At 60.9% G+C, this 14,335-nt stretch overlaps 3 protein-coding genes across 4 annotated transcripts; 1 reads left to right on the top strand and 2 right to left on the bottom strand.

Moving 5' to 3' along the window:
- Positions 1-2,699: 2,699 nt before the first annotated feature.
- On the top strand, positions 2,700-4,383 carry NDUFA4L2 (NDUFA4 mitochondrial complex associated like 2). The gene is made up of 4 exons (XM_004700530.2): positions 2,700-2,919; positions 3,246-3,334; positions 3,981-4,041; positions 4,127-4,383. Exons 1-4 carry the CDS (start codon positions 2,863-2,865, stop codon positions 4,181-4,183), a joined length of 264 nt encoding a protein of 87 aa, XP_004700587.1. The 5' UTR covers positions 2,700-2,862; the 3' UTR covers positions 4,184-4,383.
- A 643-nt stretch (positions 4,384-5,026) lies between these two features.
- SHMT2 (serine hydroxymethyltransferase 2) lies at positions 5,027-9,535 on the bottom strand. 2 transcript variants are annotated; one of them, XM_004700531.2, is made up of 12 exons: positions 9,441-9,535; positions 8,337-8,534; positions 7,812-7,891; positions 7,458-7,658; positions 7,097-7,178; positions 6,867-6,989; positions 6,614-6,753; positions 6,268-6,433; positions 6,027-6,126; positions 5,775-5,930; positions 5,585-5,692; positions 5,027-5,464 (listed from the first exon to the last, which is right to left on the bottom strand). In XM_004700531.2, exons 1-12 carry the CDS (start codon positions 9,471-9,473, stop codon positions 5,337-5,339), a joined length of 1,515 nt encoding a protein of 504 aa, XP_004700588.1. In that variant the 5' UTR covers positions 9,474-9,535; the 3' UTR covers positions 5,027-5,336. The 2 variants fall into 2 exon arrangements, with proteins under 2 accessions (XP_004700588.1, XP_045146147.1); XM_045290212.1 differs by lacking the exons at positions 7,812-7,891; positions 9,441-9,535 and having other exon boundaries at positions 8,337-8,412.
- A 1,896-nt stretch (positions 9,536-11,431) lies between these two features.
- NXPH4 (neurexophilin 4) lies at positions 11,432-13,063 on the bottom strand. The gene has a single exon (XM_004700816.4). It carries the CDS (start codon positions 13,061-13,063, stop codon positions 12,158-12,160), a length of 906 nt encoding a protein of 301 aa, XP_004700873.1. The 3' UTR covers positions 11,432-12,157.
- Between the last annotated feature and the right edge of the window lie 1,272 nt (positions 13,064-14,335).

Genomic DNA, 14,335 nt, shown 5'->3' on the forward strand with positions numbered 1-14,335 from the left:
GTGGCGCGGCAGGGCGCCCATCGGAGACAGACTCCTGACCCCGTGCCCCGAGCCCGCCCAGGCGCCGGGACACCGGGGTCCCCGGCGGAGAGCGCTTTGCATAAACAGATGGCGCGGGTGTCTTTGTCTCGCTCGCTCGCTCGCCCGCCGCGCGGCTCCCGGCTCCGCGGCTGTCTGGCTGATGCAATCAGGATCATCTCGGAGCCCCGGGACCCAGCGCCCTTAATAGCTGCAGAGGGGGGTCTGGGCAACGGGGCTCTCGAACAGATGCGGGGCACTGTGTCTTCCCTCCCGGGCGTCCCCACAGATGCAGTGGGAAGATGGAGGCCGGGTGGAGGGGGCCGGGAGGGGGACCCCCTGAAGTGAATGAACTGCAGCTGCCCCCAGGGGCAGCAAATCAGTGAATGGAAATAGGGGGTGGGGGCGGAGAAACAGAGGCAGAAAGAGACAGAGATGAGCTCTGGTACAAAGAGACAAGATGGTAGCAAAAGATGTAGCGAGAAGACACGGAAACAGGTAAACGGGTACAGAGGGACCAGGCCAGGTAGAGAGAAATAGCCAGAATGACAAGGAACAGAGTGAAGCAGACACTTGCAGAGGTAAGGCCTGAAGAAGGAAGTGGCAGAAAAGGAGGGCCGTCAAGAGGCCAGGGCAAGCGGGATCCGGGGTCAAGGACTGTCAGGGCAGAGCAGAGCCAGTGCCCAGACGTCTGTCGCGGGCAGCCCAGAACCCCCAGAGGGACTATCCAGAAGCCAGGGTGCTGCCCGCGCCGAATGAGTGAGGCAGGCACTTCCGCGTCCCCTTTCTGCCCCACGTTCTCACCTCCCACCCGAAGAGCTTAGACGGAGGGATCTGGCGGCGGGAGTGGCGAGAAAGGACTAGCTGGGCTTCACGCTCCAGTCCGCGGAGGACTTAACTTGCCGAACGCGGTACTGTCGCTTCCCGGCAGGGGGCGCCCGAGGCCTCCCTCGAGGGCTTAGGAGCTGCTTGGCCTCCAGGGGGCGCCCGCGCCCACAAGCCCCTGCGGTGCCCAGTCGGGGTTAACTCGTGGCGCGACCGGTCAGTGGGAGATTGGGGGACGGGGGAGGGGGTCTGGCCCCAGCAATATCCTCACTCCCAGTGACCGTGCCTGGTCCGCGGCTAAGGACTCCTGTTGACCTGACCTGAATGTGGCCTGAGCCTCTCTAATGGGCAAGTGCAGAGATGCGGCTGGAGTGGGAGCAGGAACCCACGAAGTTGTAAATCCATGCCGGACCCCCAGGACCAAGATTCAGGACACCAGAGATGGGGGACTGACGGGTAGAGTCCCAGACAGAGGTCAGAGGCAGGAATTAGAAGCTAGTAACCGAACCGGTGGAGGAGTCTTGGGGAGGCAGGCGCGGGAGAAAGAAGGCCAGCCGTGAGACGCTCGGCTGCAAGAGGAGGAACAGCCAGGCTTTAGAACGAGGCCGCGTCAGGCCCGGGCCACCGAACGCAGAGGGAAGAGCACAGGGCACTGAACTGGGGCCAGGCGATCCTCCCAGTGTCTGGGCCACCTCGCTGAGCCCCTCAGAGCCAGCTGTGCGGCCGTTCGAATTCTCGCTCGCGGTGGGTTGATTGTTAGTCCCAGACTGGAGGGGGTTGAGGGGCGCGGGTGACAGGGTGCCTCCTCTCCGGCCGGGAGGCTTGGGCGCTCGAGAAGGACCGGGCTCCGCGCCGCCGGCGGCTCTGACATCCCGTCAGCTTCCTCCCCCGCCCCCTCGGGCCCCATCGCTGTGAGTCTCTGTCTCTTTGTTCTTGCCGTGTCTCTGACACTTTATCTCATTATCCGCCGGAGGGAGGCGGAGAGCCTGGGACCCCACAGCCTAATTACAGCCGTGCTTGTCAGCCTGGGAAGGGGAGAGGGCTGCTCCCAGGAAGGGTCCCCTCCCTTCTCACACTCAAGGAGCCCAGCAGCGCGGGGGGTGGGGGGTGGGGGTGTTACAGCTGGCCCCTGACCCGGAAGGGGCGAAGTGGGGGAGCTGGGCAGGATGAGTTCTCAGGAATGGCTGGCATGGGAGTGGAGAGAGGCAGTTAGCTCCCTCTTGTGTGCCTAGGACCCCAGTTCCCTAAAGATGGGGGCGGTGAGCCAGCCCATCCTGGCAAAACAGCACACACCTGAGTTGGCAGCTTCCACATAAACAGTTGTGTCTCTTTCACTTGTCAACATTTTTCTCTTTCCCTCCCCCATTCTCCCTCTTCTCCCAGCCAGAGGCAGAGGGCCGGCTCTTTGGAGGGCTCCCCCATCACCCTTACTGAAGTGGGCAGTACAAGCAAAGCCCCAAGCCCCTCAACTGCACCTATTTTGCCCAGAGCTGGGTTTCAGTTGTCCCTGGCACCTCAGGCCTGGCCAATCTGCGGATAAATATCCTCCAGGCTGCTGTCAGTCTTGTTCACAATTCCTCCCCCTACACTCGGGACGAGGGCCTCCAGGACAGCGCCTGCCTCGGGCAACTCAGGGAAGTGCTTCAGATGCATTCTTGGCCCCTGGACCCTCCTGGTCCCATTTGTGAACCCACTGCTCTTTCATGTTGTGGGTGTCTACCTGCCTGGCCCAGGATGTATCCCTCTCCTACTTTTGGGTGGACCGGTTTCTGGGTCCTGCAGCTTGAAACTCACAGGTGTGGTGCTGCCTTAGGGGTCAGGGTGTAGGCATCTAGGAGAGTCCAACACCCCCCCTGCCCCCCTGCTTTGAGCCTCGGAAAAAGTGAACTAGGAGTGGGTGGTGTTCATCTCAAGAGGCTGGCCCAAAGGGGCAGGGCTGGGCTGGGACCTCCCCAGTGGGGCGGGACCCCAGGCTGGAGGAAAGTAGTGTGTCTGGAGAGGACCACATACACAGAAGACATGGCAGGAACCAGTCTGGGGGCTAACCTCTACCGGAAGATCAAGAGACATCCAGCGGTGAGTCCTATTCCCAGAGGCCAGGGTTCGAACACCTAACTCATGTCCCCAAGACCCCACAGAGCCTCTTGCTCCTCAGCTCCTCAGGGTGCCCTCAAACCGGCTCTGTTAGACCCAGTCTCCACAAATCTACTTCAGACAGGCAGTGTATGTGTGTGTCAAATCACCCAAGGGGGAGGGTTGTGGTGTAGAAGGTTCCAGGTGCCCTCTCCCAAAAGGAAGGAATGGCGGGCCAGGAGGTGGGTAACAGTGCCGAAAGGCTGGGGAAGGGGGTGGGAACCTCAGTAGGGGTCTGGCCCTGAAGGAACCCTCTCTTCTCCCCGCAGCTCATCCCTATGATTGGCTTCATCGGCCTGGGCCTGGGCAGCGCTGCGCTTTACCTACTTCGCCTCGCTGTGCGCAGCCCCGACGTCTGGTAAAGGCCAAACTGAGGTCGCAGGCCGCGGTCTAGAGTGGGAATGCTGGGACCTCTCAGGGGAGGTGGGAATGAGTGGCCCTAGCGGGGATCCCCTGCCTCTCAGCGCTGGAGCTGGCTCCCAACCCAGAGATCCCGCCTCCCTCTGGCCCAGCCGGCCGCTGCTTTTTCCAGTGCGGCTCCCAACTGGACCCGCTCCGGGCGGCGGAGCCTGCACGGCTGCCGCTCCCGGCCCGGTTGCCATGACGACGGCGCTCTGCCCGCCGGCCTTTGGGTTCCGCTATATAGGCGCCTGGCGGTGTGGTGGGGTGAACCACAACTGGGGGGCCTGTAGGAGTCGGTGGTGTACTGAGAGTCCACTCTGCTGGGTCGACGTGGGCAGTAGGGACCTCAAGGAAATTCGCGGAAGCCCTAGCTGATGCCCGCAACCCTGCTAGGCAGGCTGCGTTCCCGGGGCGGGCCAGCTACCCCGTGGCCGGGCACAATTGATGCTGACAGGCGCTGTGACTGTCAGCACCTGCTAAGGTGACCTCCCGGGTTGAGAAATGGTCCTCCTAGGGAAGGTGGTGTGGGAGAAGCTGAGACCCTGACTAGACTTGGGGGTCAGGTCCAGGATCCGAGACCCTCTCCCCCTCCCCTTCTGCAGCTGGGACAGAAAGAACAACCCGGAGCCCTGGAACCGCCTGAGCCCCAATGACCAGTACAAGGTACGTCCTGGGAGCCCCCAAGGTCCCCTCGCTTGTCACTCATCCCAGGACTCACTGCCAAACTAAGTCTCCCTTCTCTTCCTAGTTTCTGGCAGTTTCCACGGACTATAAGAAGCTGAAGAAGGACAGGCCGGATTTCTGAGGCGGTGTGGTCGGCTCTGGGGTGAACTGCCGCCCCGGGCGTCCCACTTCCCTCAGCTTGCCTTGGCCCCCACGTTCATGGTACCCCCAGCCACCCGTCCAGCTCTGCTCCCATGACAGGGTTCCCACGCAGAGGGAGGCAGCTCCAACGCCCCTCCTCCCTCGCTCCAGTAGCGGAAGCGCCTCTGACCCTGGGCTTGAGTCCCACGGTGGGGCATGGGGGGGGGGCGGGGCGGCAGTCAAAGCAGCCCAAAGGCTCAACTCCGCCCTGTCACTCCCCTCCCCCCACGGCTGTGCCTCACAGGGCGTGGCAGGGTACGTGAGAAGCGTGGCCAACGTGAGTCAGGAGAGTAGGGGCCTCGGGGTGCCAAGCTACGTGGCAGATCCCATGCCAGCCCAGCTCTGGGCGCTGGCCCAGGGGAGACTCTGCACGTACTGGGCTTGCCAGGGGCCGCCCAGCCACTGTTGGATGAGGTACCCAGCCTTGGGAGGGGCAGCCTGCTGCTCTGCTTGGTACCTAAGCCTTCAGGACAGCCTCCTTCACAGACAGACACCCCCTCCTACTCCCACCTGCCCTCCCTTCCTCCCCCTACTCCCCACTCCTCCCTTGCTCCCCTTGTCCCCAGGGATCAAACAGAAGCAGCCGTGGGCAAAATACAATTTCATTTAACAAATTGAATTTGCTGCGCCTGCTAATCACGTCTGGTGTCGGCTCTGATCAGAGACAGGGAGAGGAGGCTGCAGCCCCCAGGGTCCTAGTGGTGGGAGGGGAGAGAGGAACACACCAAGGGGAGAGAGCACCACCTGGCCCAGGGGAGCCCTCCCTCAGTAATAGAAACTCAGGGCAGCTTAGCATTTTATTTGATAAAAACAGGAAGGCGGGCACTGTGCCCAGTCCCCCCCTCTGGCTCAGAAAGGTAACTCCCCCTCCCCGAGAAAGAGCAGGAGCCTTTAACACTGAGATCATGGTGCAGAGAGTTAAGGCAGAAAGGCCCAGACCCCTTTTCTAAGTCTTGCTACAAAAGGTCATCTGCTATGGATTCTGGGAAGGCTCTTCCCGTAAGTCAGAGGCCTTTTTGCTCCCCGCTCCACTGGCCCAGCAGTGGGGAGAAGGGAGTCCAGTCTACGGGGAGGGGCCTCAGGGCCCAGGGCCTTCAGCGCTCATCAAAGCCAGGCATGGGGAAGGTTCTGGCAAACTGCTCCACCCGTTGCCTGAGGTCAGTTAGCTGCTGCCTGGTTTCTGGGTCCTTGAGCAGGAAGGATTTGAAGTCCTGGAGCTTGGCTAGGAAGGGGTGACAAAAAGAGCGGTCTGATCCCACCCCAGGGACAGTGGCTAGGCAGGAGAGGGTGGGATCAGCGGGTTCAGGTGAGGTGGCCGGCTATGGGGCTTGTGCCCACTCACCAGTCTTCCTCTTCACTTCCAAGCCGATGTTGACCCCTTCATCTATGAAGCTCACCACTCTACGGAAGTCTTCCTCCCGGAACTGTCGAGAGGTCAAGGCAGGGGCTCCTGGGTGGAGGGAGAGGGGGCGCTTAAGGAGGGTCAATCTGCGCCTACCCCGGGAGCTCTGGGTCCCCTCAAACCCACTCACCGAGCCGCAGGCCGCCAGGTGTGACAGCACTTCGGTCTCCAGGGCAGGTGTTCTTATTTGCGGTGATTGACACAAGCTCCAACACCCGCTCGGCGCGCGCTCCATCCAGACCCTTGGGCCTCAGGTCCACCAGCACCAGGTGGTTGTCGGTGCCACCTAAGGTAGGGGCAGTCAGGGAGAGGTAGAGTCCTGGGTCTCTGTCTGAAGCAAGGAGGCCGATGCCAGCCACCCCCGCCCCTGCCCCTGCCTCACCAGACACCAGGGAGTAGCCTCGCTCCAGCAGGGCATCCGCCATGGCCCGAGCATTTCTCAGAACCTGCAGGGAGTACTCTCGGAACATGGGCGTGCAGACCTGGAGGCGGAACAGCAGCACCTGTGACCCCCACCCCCAAGCCTATTCCTCCCTCCCACCAGCCCGACTCCAATTAGCACAGTGCAGACCCTCACCTTCCAGGCCAATATCCATGCCCCGCCCCTCCCCTGCCCCCCTAACCTGCTTTAGGGCCACAGCAACAGCCCCAATGGCATGGTTATGGGGGCCACCCTGTAGTGAAGGGAACACGGCAAAGTTGATTCTGTCTTCAAATGTGTAAGGGATCTCCCGGCCAGACTTGGGGTCCACAGCCCGCACCCCTCTCCGGTAGAAAATGAGGCCTGACCTGTGTGCGAGGGGTGGTCAGAAGGCTAAGTCAGACAAAGCCTTCAGTGGTGTCCTGAGTCCAGTGATGGGGGGGGGGAGGGTCCTGAGTCCAGTGATGGGGGGAGGGGGCCCACCCCCAGCTCGACAGCTAGGGAATGGCCAGTGTAGGCAAGGGCTGCAGGTGGGAGCAGAGTCTGACCTGGCCCCTCGAAGAGTCTTGTGAGTGGTGGTGGTGACAACATCCGCGTACTCAAAAGGCGAGGGGATCACCTTGGCAGCCACCAGGCCACTGATGTGGGCCATGTCTGCCAGCAGGTGCGCCTTGACATCATCACACACCTGGGGCCAGTGAGGAGACAGTGTTCGAGAAGTGGGCTCAGACAGGCCAGCAGAGGCATCTCCTTCTTCTAAGCCTCTCTCCACCTGGGGGAGTGTCCCCATCCCCCACCAACCTCTCGCATTCGGGCATAGTCAATGAGGCGAGCGTAGGCACTGGTCCCAGCAATGATGAGCCGTGGTCGGAAGAGACGGGCAGTCAGGGCCAGCTGGTCGTAGTCAATGAGGCCAGTCTGGGGCTGGACAGACAAGAAAGCTCAAATCACCAGAAGGAAGCAAACTCCCATCCCTCTGTACCCTGAGGGCTGCCCAGTGCACCAGCCCCTGCCCCACATTCAGCACTCACGTTCAGCTTATAGGGCATGGACTCAAAGAAGATGGACGTGGCTGACACCCGCTTGACATCAGACATGTAGCCATGCGTGAGACTGGAAGAGGGTTGGGAGGGGGGCTCAGAATGGAATGATCCTTAGGCTTACCCATCTCCTTCCTGCCTCGCTCCAAAGCTCCCCATCTCCTGCAGCACTGCTCCCAGCATGCACCCCCACACTGCTCTGCCTATTGTGTAATGGGCACTGGTGTTACTGGGGCCCAAACTTCCACGGAGACTGAGCCTGCAGGACAGGAACAGCCTGTTCCATCTGCAGGCCACACAGCAAGGGTTCACTGACTCTCCTCCCATACCCAGCAGCCCCCCAAACACTCACTGGCCCCCGTCAGGCAGGTCCAACCCCATGATCCGGTCATGAGGCTGCAGAAGGGCAGTGTAGGCGGCCAGATTGGCTGGGGACCCTGAATAGGGCTGGACATTGACCCCCCACTTCGCAGGATCCAGGTCGAAGGCCTCCAAGGCTCGGCGCTGACACAGCAGCTCGATCTCATCCACGACCTCTGCTCCCCCATAGTACCTGCCATGGGAGGGGGCAGGTAAGGGCACAGAGAGGGCTCCACTATGCCCCTCGAACACCAGCCGAGGGCTGGGAGGGCTACTTCTCTAGACACCATGTTGGCAGGGAGCACCATCCTGAGGCTCCCTGCAGCCCTCTAGGCCTCGCCCTCACCTCTTGCCAGGATAACCCTCCGAGTACTTGTTGTTCAGACAGGACCCCAGGACCTCCAGGGCAGCTCGGCTGCAGAAGTTCTGGGGTGGGTGGGGGGGCAGTGTCAGCATTCTTGGTCAGACAGTAGAGCCCCTTCCCCTGGGCCCCAGCATGCCTGCCCTGCCAGAGCCACAAACTGAGAGGGGATTGGGCTCCGGGGATGTTCTCTTCACTCAGGGTCCTGCCCCAGGCCTGCTGCGAGATCTTCAGAAACCCAGGCTGCCATGGTGGGGGTGGTTCCCACAAAGCCCCCGATCCTTAGACATCTCCTCTGGAGTGAGGAGGGGCCAGGCCAGATGGCTAAGGAAACTCCCTATTGTCCCAACCCCCCAAACCCGGCAACTAAGAGAGGGAGATAAGGCCTACGATCTCACAAGGGAATTTGGAGGGAATTTGGAGAAACATCGGAAAATACCCAAAGGACCAGTTACTTCCTCCCCACCCCTCCAGGGTGGCCCACCCTTTGCCACCTCCCCCAGGCCCCACCTCTGAGGCAATGAGCTCCAGGCCACGACACTGCCTGTCCTTCTCCCTCTGCAGCAACTCCCACATCTCAGGGTCACTGTCCGACAGGCTCTCCTGGCCTGTCCAGCCGCTGGCTGTGTCCCCAGTCTGCGTCTGGGCCGTTCTGCTATGCTGTGTCCGCACAACCATCCTGCTGAGCGGACTGCATCTCTGAAAGGGCTGAAGAGACCCGGTTCCGCTAACTGCAAGGCACCTTAGGCCGCCGGGACCCTCTGCCTCCTCGGCCCTCAGCAGGCCTCTGCGTCCTCATCGGGACCCTCTGCCTCCTCGGCCCTCAGCAGGCCTCTGCGTCCTCATCGCCACCTTCAAAGGCCAGTTCTGGAGCCAGGGTTGAGATCAATGTCCAGGGGGCGGTTCTGATCCGGTCCATTTACCTCCCCCCAGAGCCTCCCCCCACCAGCCACTTTGAGAAGTTGCGGGGCAAAATTTGGCTTCTAGAAGAAGCTGATATCTCTGGAACTCGCTAGAGGGGTACTGGGATTCCAGACTAGAGGGGGTTTCCGGCAGGTCCCCATAAACTGACACCCAATCAGGTGGGAAGCGGCAGAGTTGGCTGTGGAGACGGAGAACAGGACTTTAGGTCCCTGGGGAGGTAGAGAGGGAGTGCACGCCGAAGGGAATTCAAAAGCCACATCTCGCCTTTTGCAGCGCTCCCACCCCCCAGGGCGCACACAGCTGCGGGCCCCTAGATGCAAACCCTGGGGTCCAAGTGCATCAGAAGCAGCCCTAAGAGATGGCTCAGAGGCTTGGCTCTCTCGGTCCGGGTCCCGGACTCCTCTCGCTCCCCACAACAGGGTGCAAAAAAGCAATTGGCGGTCCTCTCCAGTTATGCCACGTGTAATGGCCGTCCCGTGGCAGGGCTTGTGGGAGGGACCCCGGTTCACTCTGAGCGCGGTCCCCATGGGGCCCCAGGGATTCTTTAGTTTCTGCTCCACTCTCCGAGGTCCCAGAACACGTGCAAGGCAACGCCGGGGAACCCCTGATTTTGTGAATGGAAACTAGGGCAGGAGAGGAGGAGGGCTTCCTGCATACTCCTCGCCCAGCCTCCAGAGTCCCGGGTCTTACCAGGGCCGCCCGCAGGAAAGAAAAGGGTAGCATCGCAACCGGAGGTCTCCAGAGGTCCAACCGCCAACTCTAGTCCGGGGCAGCCGGGGTCTGGAAAGACCGAAGCAACAGCGCATGCGTGTAGAGCCCGGCCCTGGGGGAGAAAATCACGCATGCGTGAGGCGGCTTTTCTCTGGCCTTTTGGGAATTGTAGTTCTTTCCCCTGGCTTCTTCCTGTGTAGCCTTAGGGGCCAGAGGCCCTGCCCAGTGATAGACCCAGTGCACAGCATCCGCTTACTTTTCTGCAGCCTTTCCGCCCCACACTTCTTCTTTCTTCCTTTCTTCTGTTGACTGCCGAGATGATAAGGATGTATTGAGTACCTACTGAATTTCTAGCATTATTTAGGTGCTCTGGGAGACATGAGCACAATGATTACCAGACAAGACAGTGAGGTCCGGTGTACTTGCCGTCTGATGCGGAAGAACAAGAGGTCCCAGTTTTTAAGTCGTTGCTCTGGACTAACTAGCAAGCTAGCCTACCTAGGCCTGTTTTCTCACTGGTAAAGCTATACTTTTTTTTTTTAAAGGAGCCTCCTGGGGATTGATGTGTTTCTTTGCATGTGGACATGCTGTGTGACGATTTATCCTTCCCTCTTCTGTTTCACAAACAGCCATCTCGTTTTCCTCTTCCACTCCCACATCTCTGAGCCCAGCGAGGTGCCTGGTTGGCACCTGTTGCAATTTGTCACCTGGTCCAGCTCACTAACCTGCAAGTTCAAGTCAGCCAGGTCTCAGAAGTAACTCCACCCGTTTCGAACCTCCCCGTCACTCCAGCCTCTACCTGTGTTAGAATCCTCTCCTGCGTCCAATCTCTAGTCCGGAACCCTTCCCACCTCTCTTCTATTCCGTTGATCTGGTCGATCATGTGTTCATTAATTCGTTCATCCATTCAGGAAATACTTATTTTCTGCTTATCCGAACTTTCATTCTCAGGGCTATCTGAGTCAGACCTATTCTGACTCAGTTTCCCAAGACTCAGTTTCCCAAGGAAGCCAAGGTGCAATCCCCTGGAGAACAGGACCCGCCTCGGAATCTGCAGCCGGGACTCAGGGCAGGACGGCGAGGCTTAGCTCAGTGCCTCAGCTTGTCCGAACCTCCCTTTCTCCGCCCCAACCAGGGGTCCCGAGGGGAGGGGGGGGTCGGCTGAGCTTGAGAACTGCTAATGAAGCTGCAGCCAATTAACGCCCGGGCCGGGGCTAGGGGCGGATAAAATTAGCAGCCGCGGCTCCAGGAGGGAACTGGAGGCGGAGGTGGGGAGGGTGGGCAGCTGGCTGAAGGCCCCCTCCCTCCCCGCATTTGCCAGCAGCAAGCGGCAGCGACGGGCCCCGCCCTTCAGACCCGAATTTATCCCTTCCCCCACCCCATCATCCCGAGCCTCCCTCCCTCTCCCCCTCATCTGTCTGCAAACTCAGCGCCCACGAAATTAGGAAGGAAAAGGAAGATCGATGACTCCAGATGCTGCACACACTGTCCTCCGCGCCCCGCCCCACCCTGCCGTCTCCTGCCCGCCCCACGGAGCTTAGCAGGTTGTCAGCGCTCTGCCTACGCTGTCCCCGCATCTCCATCCCATTCAAGGCCTCACTCCTTTAGACTGGATCCTTCTTCTGCTGGCAGTCCCTTCTTAGGTCTAACCCTCATTCTATCTGCTGTAGCTTCACTTCTTGCACCTCGGAAGAAAAGAGCCGCTGCCCCCACCCCACCCCCGCCGCCGCTCCAGCCTGCTTGCTTCAAGCAAGGATCCTACCCTAAGTGGAACCTCTCTTCTCAAGCTCTCATCCCGTCTCCTGAACGACCTCCAAGATCATAGCTCCTAGCTCCGTCTGTCTTTGCTCAGTTTCCCCACGAAAGGCTGAAGCGCCCAGAGGAGGTGCTGCCTGGGTTTCTGCCAAACAGAAGCGCTTCTGGGGCTCCCCTCCCCCCTTTCCCGGAAAAGGTCTTACACAGACGCATAGTGGATGTTACTTTCTTTTATTCCCTTTCCCGACTGTTCTGGCGTAGAAAAAGTATCTCCAAGAGGGGGCAGCTGGAGATGGGCAGTCGGAACTGCGCTGCTGCAGGACGAGGACAGAGAGAGGGCAGAGGGCAAGGCCTCCGCACCGACAGGGTATGGGTGGCATGGAGGACAGGCATACAACTGGCCATGCCCATACAGCCGGGCAGGCAGAAGGGGTGGGTGTAGGCCGGGGTTTATAAATGGCCTGTCTTTACGGAGGGGTGTGTGGCTGGGTGAAGCGGGCTGACAAGCACTGGAGGGTAAGAAAGGGGAACGGGGATGCCAGGCCAAGCGTTATTAGAGCCGAGGGCAAAAGAATCGCCCAGCCCAGCTCCAGAGGCGCAAAGGGTACCACGCATCAAAGAAGGGGACCTAGGACCACCTCCAGGCCCTGCCTACCCTGGAGTTGCTGCGTTCATGCCCCTCTACTTTGGGGTATACCTGAGGCAGCTGGCCTCAGCTTTGTGAGCACTCTTGAAAAGAATGTTTCCTGATGTTTCCCAGGAGGCAGGAGGGCTGTTCTCCTCAGCCCCTCAAAAGAATGGGGTCCACACAGCCACTGGAGAGGGCGAGGGTGGGGCTCAAGCTGGGGAGGGGGTGGGGAGGGGTGAGGGTGGGCCCACCAGGCAAGGCTGGGATTTGGCAGGAAGCTCAGGGACACAATGGGGGAGAGGGGTGGAGAGGGCTACCCAAAGTAGGGGTGCTCGCTCTGGAAGTTATAATCTGGGCACACTTTCTGCACCAGTTTGTAGTCGAAGCTGAGGAAGGAGACGAAGATGCAGATGACTTTGAAGGGCTTGGCACAGAGCCAGGCGGCCTGGCTCTGCGTGTGCTCCGTAAAGCACACCTGCGACGGGTCGTACAGGCACGGGCGGTGCTTGCGCGCACGGTTTGTCTTCTCATACTCCACGTGGCAATTGAAAGTGCGGGACTCTTTGGGCCCCGGGACTCCCAACGCGCCCCCAAGTGGGCCCGCCAGCGCGCCCCCGAGGGTGCCCCCTAACCCCGGTGCCGCAGCCATCCCCAGCGGGGGCCCCAGCCCCGGGAGCACCCCCTCTAGGGCCAGTGTAGACTGTAAAGGGTGGGGGGCGGGCCCCGGCAGCCAGACGCCTCCGAACTCGACACGCTTGGAGGGAGGCACGATGCTGACGCTGAGGTTGCCCAGACTGGACGAGTTGTGGCGGAAGTACACGCTGAAGGTACCGTTCACATGGTCCACTATCTTGCCGGTCACCAGCAGCGAGAACTTGAGGGTGTGCACCCGGAAGTAGAAGTCCCCCCAGCCGAAGATCTTCTTGGTGCGGGCCGCTTTGATGGACGGCTTCCGCTTACTGCGCGCGGCCGGCAGCGCCCCCGCCCCTGCGGCCCGGGACAGCGCCCCCGTGTGGTTAGCAGGCCAGGCCCAGCTCCAGGCGCGGGCCGCGGCCAGGCCGTCGGGCGAGCTCGGCGCGGGGAGCTGCTGACCGGTGGCGCCCCCTCGGGCGGCGGGGCGCAGCTCCAGGTACTGCGGCCTCCGGGACTCGGGCATCTGGGCACTGACGGCCTGCGGATGAGAAAGAGGAAGGGAGACACTGGCGCTGTCCCTGGTCATTGTCCCCCCACAGCCGGCTCACACCAGCTGCTGTCCAAGCGCGATCTCCGACCTCCTTCGCAGCGGAAGGTGCCGGGAGGGAGCGTGCCGCACAATGGGTGCGACTTCAGTCCCTTCCAAGCCGAGTGCTATTGGCCCGTTTACATCACCTAACCAGGGCCCTCCGGAGCTATGGTGGCGCAGTAGTCACACGTTGAGGTGCGCACTGCGAGGTCAGCGGTTCGAGACCAGCAGCTGCTCCGCGGGAGAAAGACGAGGGAGGCTTTCTACGCCCGCAGAGTTACAGTCTTGGAAACCCACAGGCGGAGTGCAACACTGTCTTATAGGGTGGCAGAAATTAGGGATGGGTGCCGGGAAGGTTTTTTTGTTTTTGTTTTTTAGGGGGGTGGGGAGGAACCAGGCCCCTTCATTTCGGCATCTGGGAAATGGGGCAGAGAGTTCGTGCCTCCTGCCAGAGCGCCGGGCGAGCCAAGAAAGCTAAGCCGGCGTGGCCGTGGAGGGCGCGGGGCTCCCGACGGCCCGCCTTCTCCCCTCGCGAGCCAGGTCACGGCAGCTGTGGCGGCGGCAATAACGCGCATTAAGAGTGACCGTTACTGTGGATTGATAGAAGAGCTGTAAGAGCCCCCAAGAAAATGATTTTTAAAAAAGAAAAGAATGGCGGTTAGCTGGATAGCCACCCTCTCAGCGCTTTTGACAAAATTACAGAACCTCGGACCGGGATTCCCGTGTAGGAAACCAGTTGAGTCTGGATGCCGCGCAGGCAACCCCATCCTGCCCCCCCGCTGCCAGGGCTGGAGGGCACAGGGTGGGCTCCCCGGGTGGGCCGCCCCTGGGCTCCGAAGGGGCTGGCGGAGCCGCCCCTGCCCGCCTCCTCGGTGTGTCTCAGGTGGCGGCCGATCCCGGAGACAGCGCGGGCGAGAGTACAAGATGGATCGAGAGGCGGGAGCGGCCGGGCCAGACCCGGGCCATCAATTATCCGCGGGGTGGGGGTGGGGGGCGGGAAAGGAGACGGAGAAGAGAGCAAGAGGAAGAAATATGGAGGTGCCTTTCCAGCAAGGGGAGCGGGAGGGAGACAGTGCTGCGCGTCGGAGTGTGTCACTCAGAGGGTGCTGTACAGGGTGGCCCTGACTGCCTCTGGGTCTGCGCACATGTTGGGAGGAGGGCCGTCTGTGTCTATCTTAGGGTGGTGTGTGTCTGTCAGCCTGGGATAGCTGGATGTGTCTGTCTACCTGGAATGATAGGGTCTGTGTGTATCCGCCTGGAGTAGCTATG

The sequence above is a fragment of the Echinops telfairi genome, unplaced genomic scaffold, assembly GCF_000313985.2.
Source record: "Echinops telfairi isolate 266 unplaced genomic scaffold, ASM31398v2 ScPeMD7_2;HRSCAF=8, whole genome shotgun sequence".
Taxonomy (NCBI): domain Eukaryota; kingdom Metazoa; phylum Chordata; class Mammalia; order Afrosoricida; family Tenrecidae; genus Echinops; species Echinops telfairi.

Coding starts and splice junctions, on each gene's coding strand:
- NDUFA4L2 (XM_004700530.2), top strand. CDS start 2,863: ATGGCAGGAACCAGTCTGGGGGCTAACCTCTACCGGAAGATCAAGAGA. Junction 3,335..3,980: donor GTGCGCAGCCCCGACGTCTG/GTAAAGGCCAAA, acceptor CCCCTTCTGCAG/CTGGGACAGAAAGAACAACC. Junction 4,042..4,126: donor GCCCCAATGACCAGTACAAG/GTACGTCCTGGG, acceptor TTCTCTTCCTAG/TTTCTGGCAGTTTCCACGGA.
- SHMT2 (XM_004700531.2), bottom strand. CDS start 9,473: ATGCTACCCTTTTCTTTCCTGCGGGCGGCCCTG. Junction 7,179..7,457: donor GACCTGCCTGACGGGGGCCA/GTGAGTGTTTGG, acceptor ACCCTCTTCCAG/TCTCACGCATGGCTACATGT. Junction 6,990..7,096: donor CCATGCCCTATAAGCTGAAC/GTGAGTGCTGAA, acceptor TTGTCTGTCCAG/CCCCAGACTGGCCTCATTGA.
- NXPH4 (XM_004700816.4), bottom strand. CDS start 13,063: ATGACCAGGGACAGCGCCAGTGTCTCCCTTCCTCTTTCTCATCCGCAG.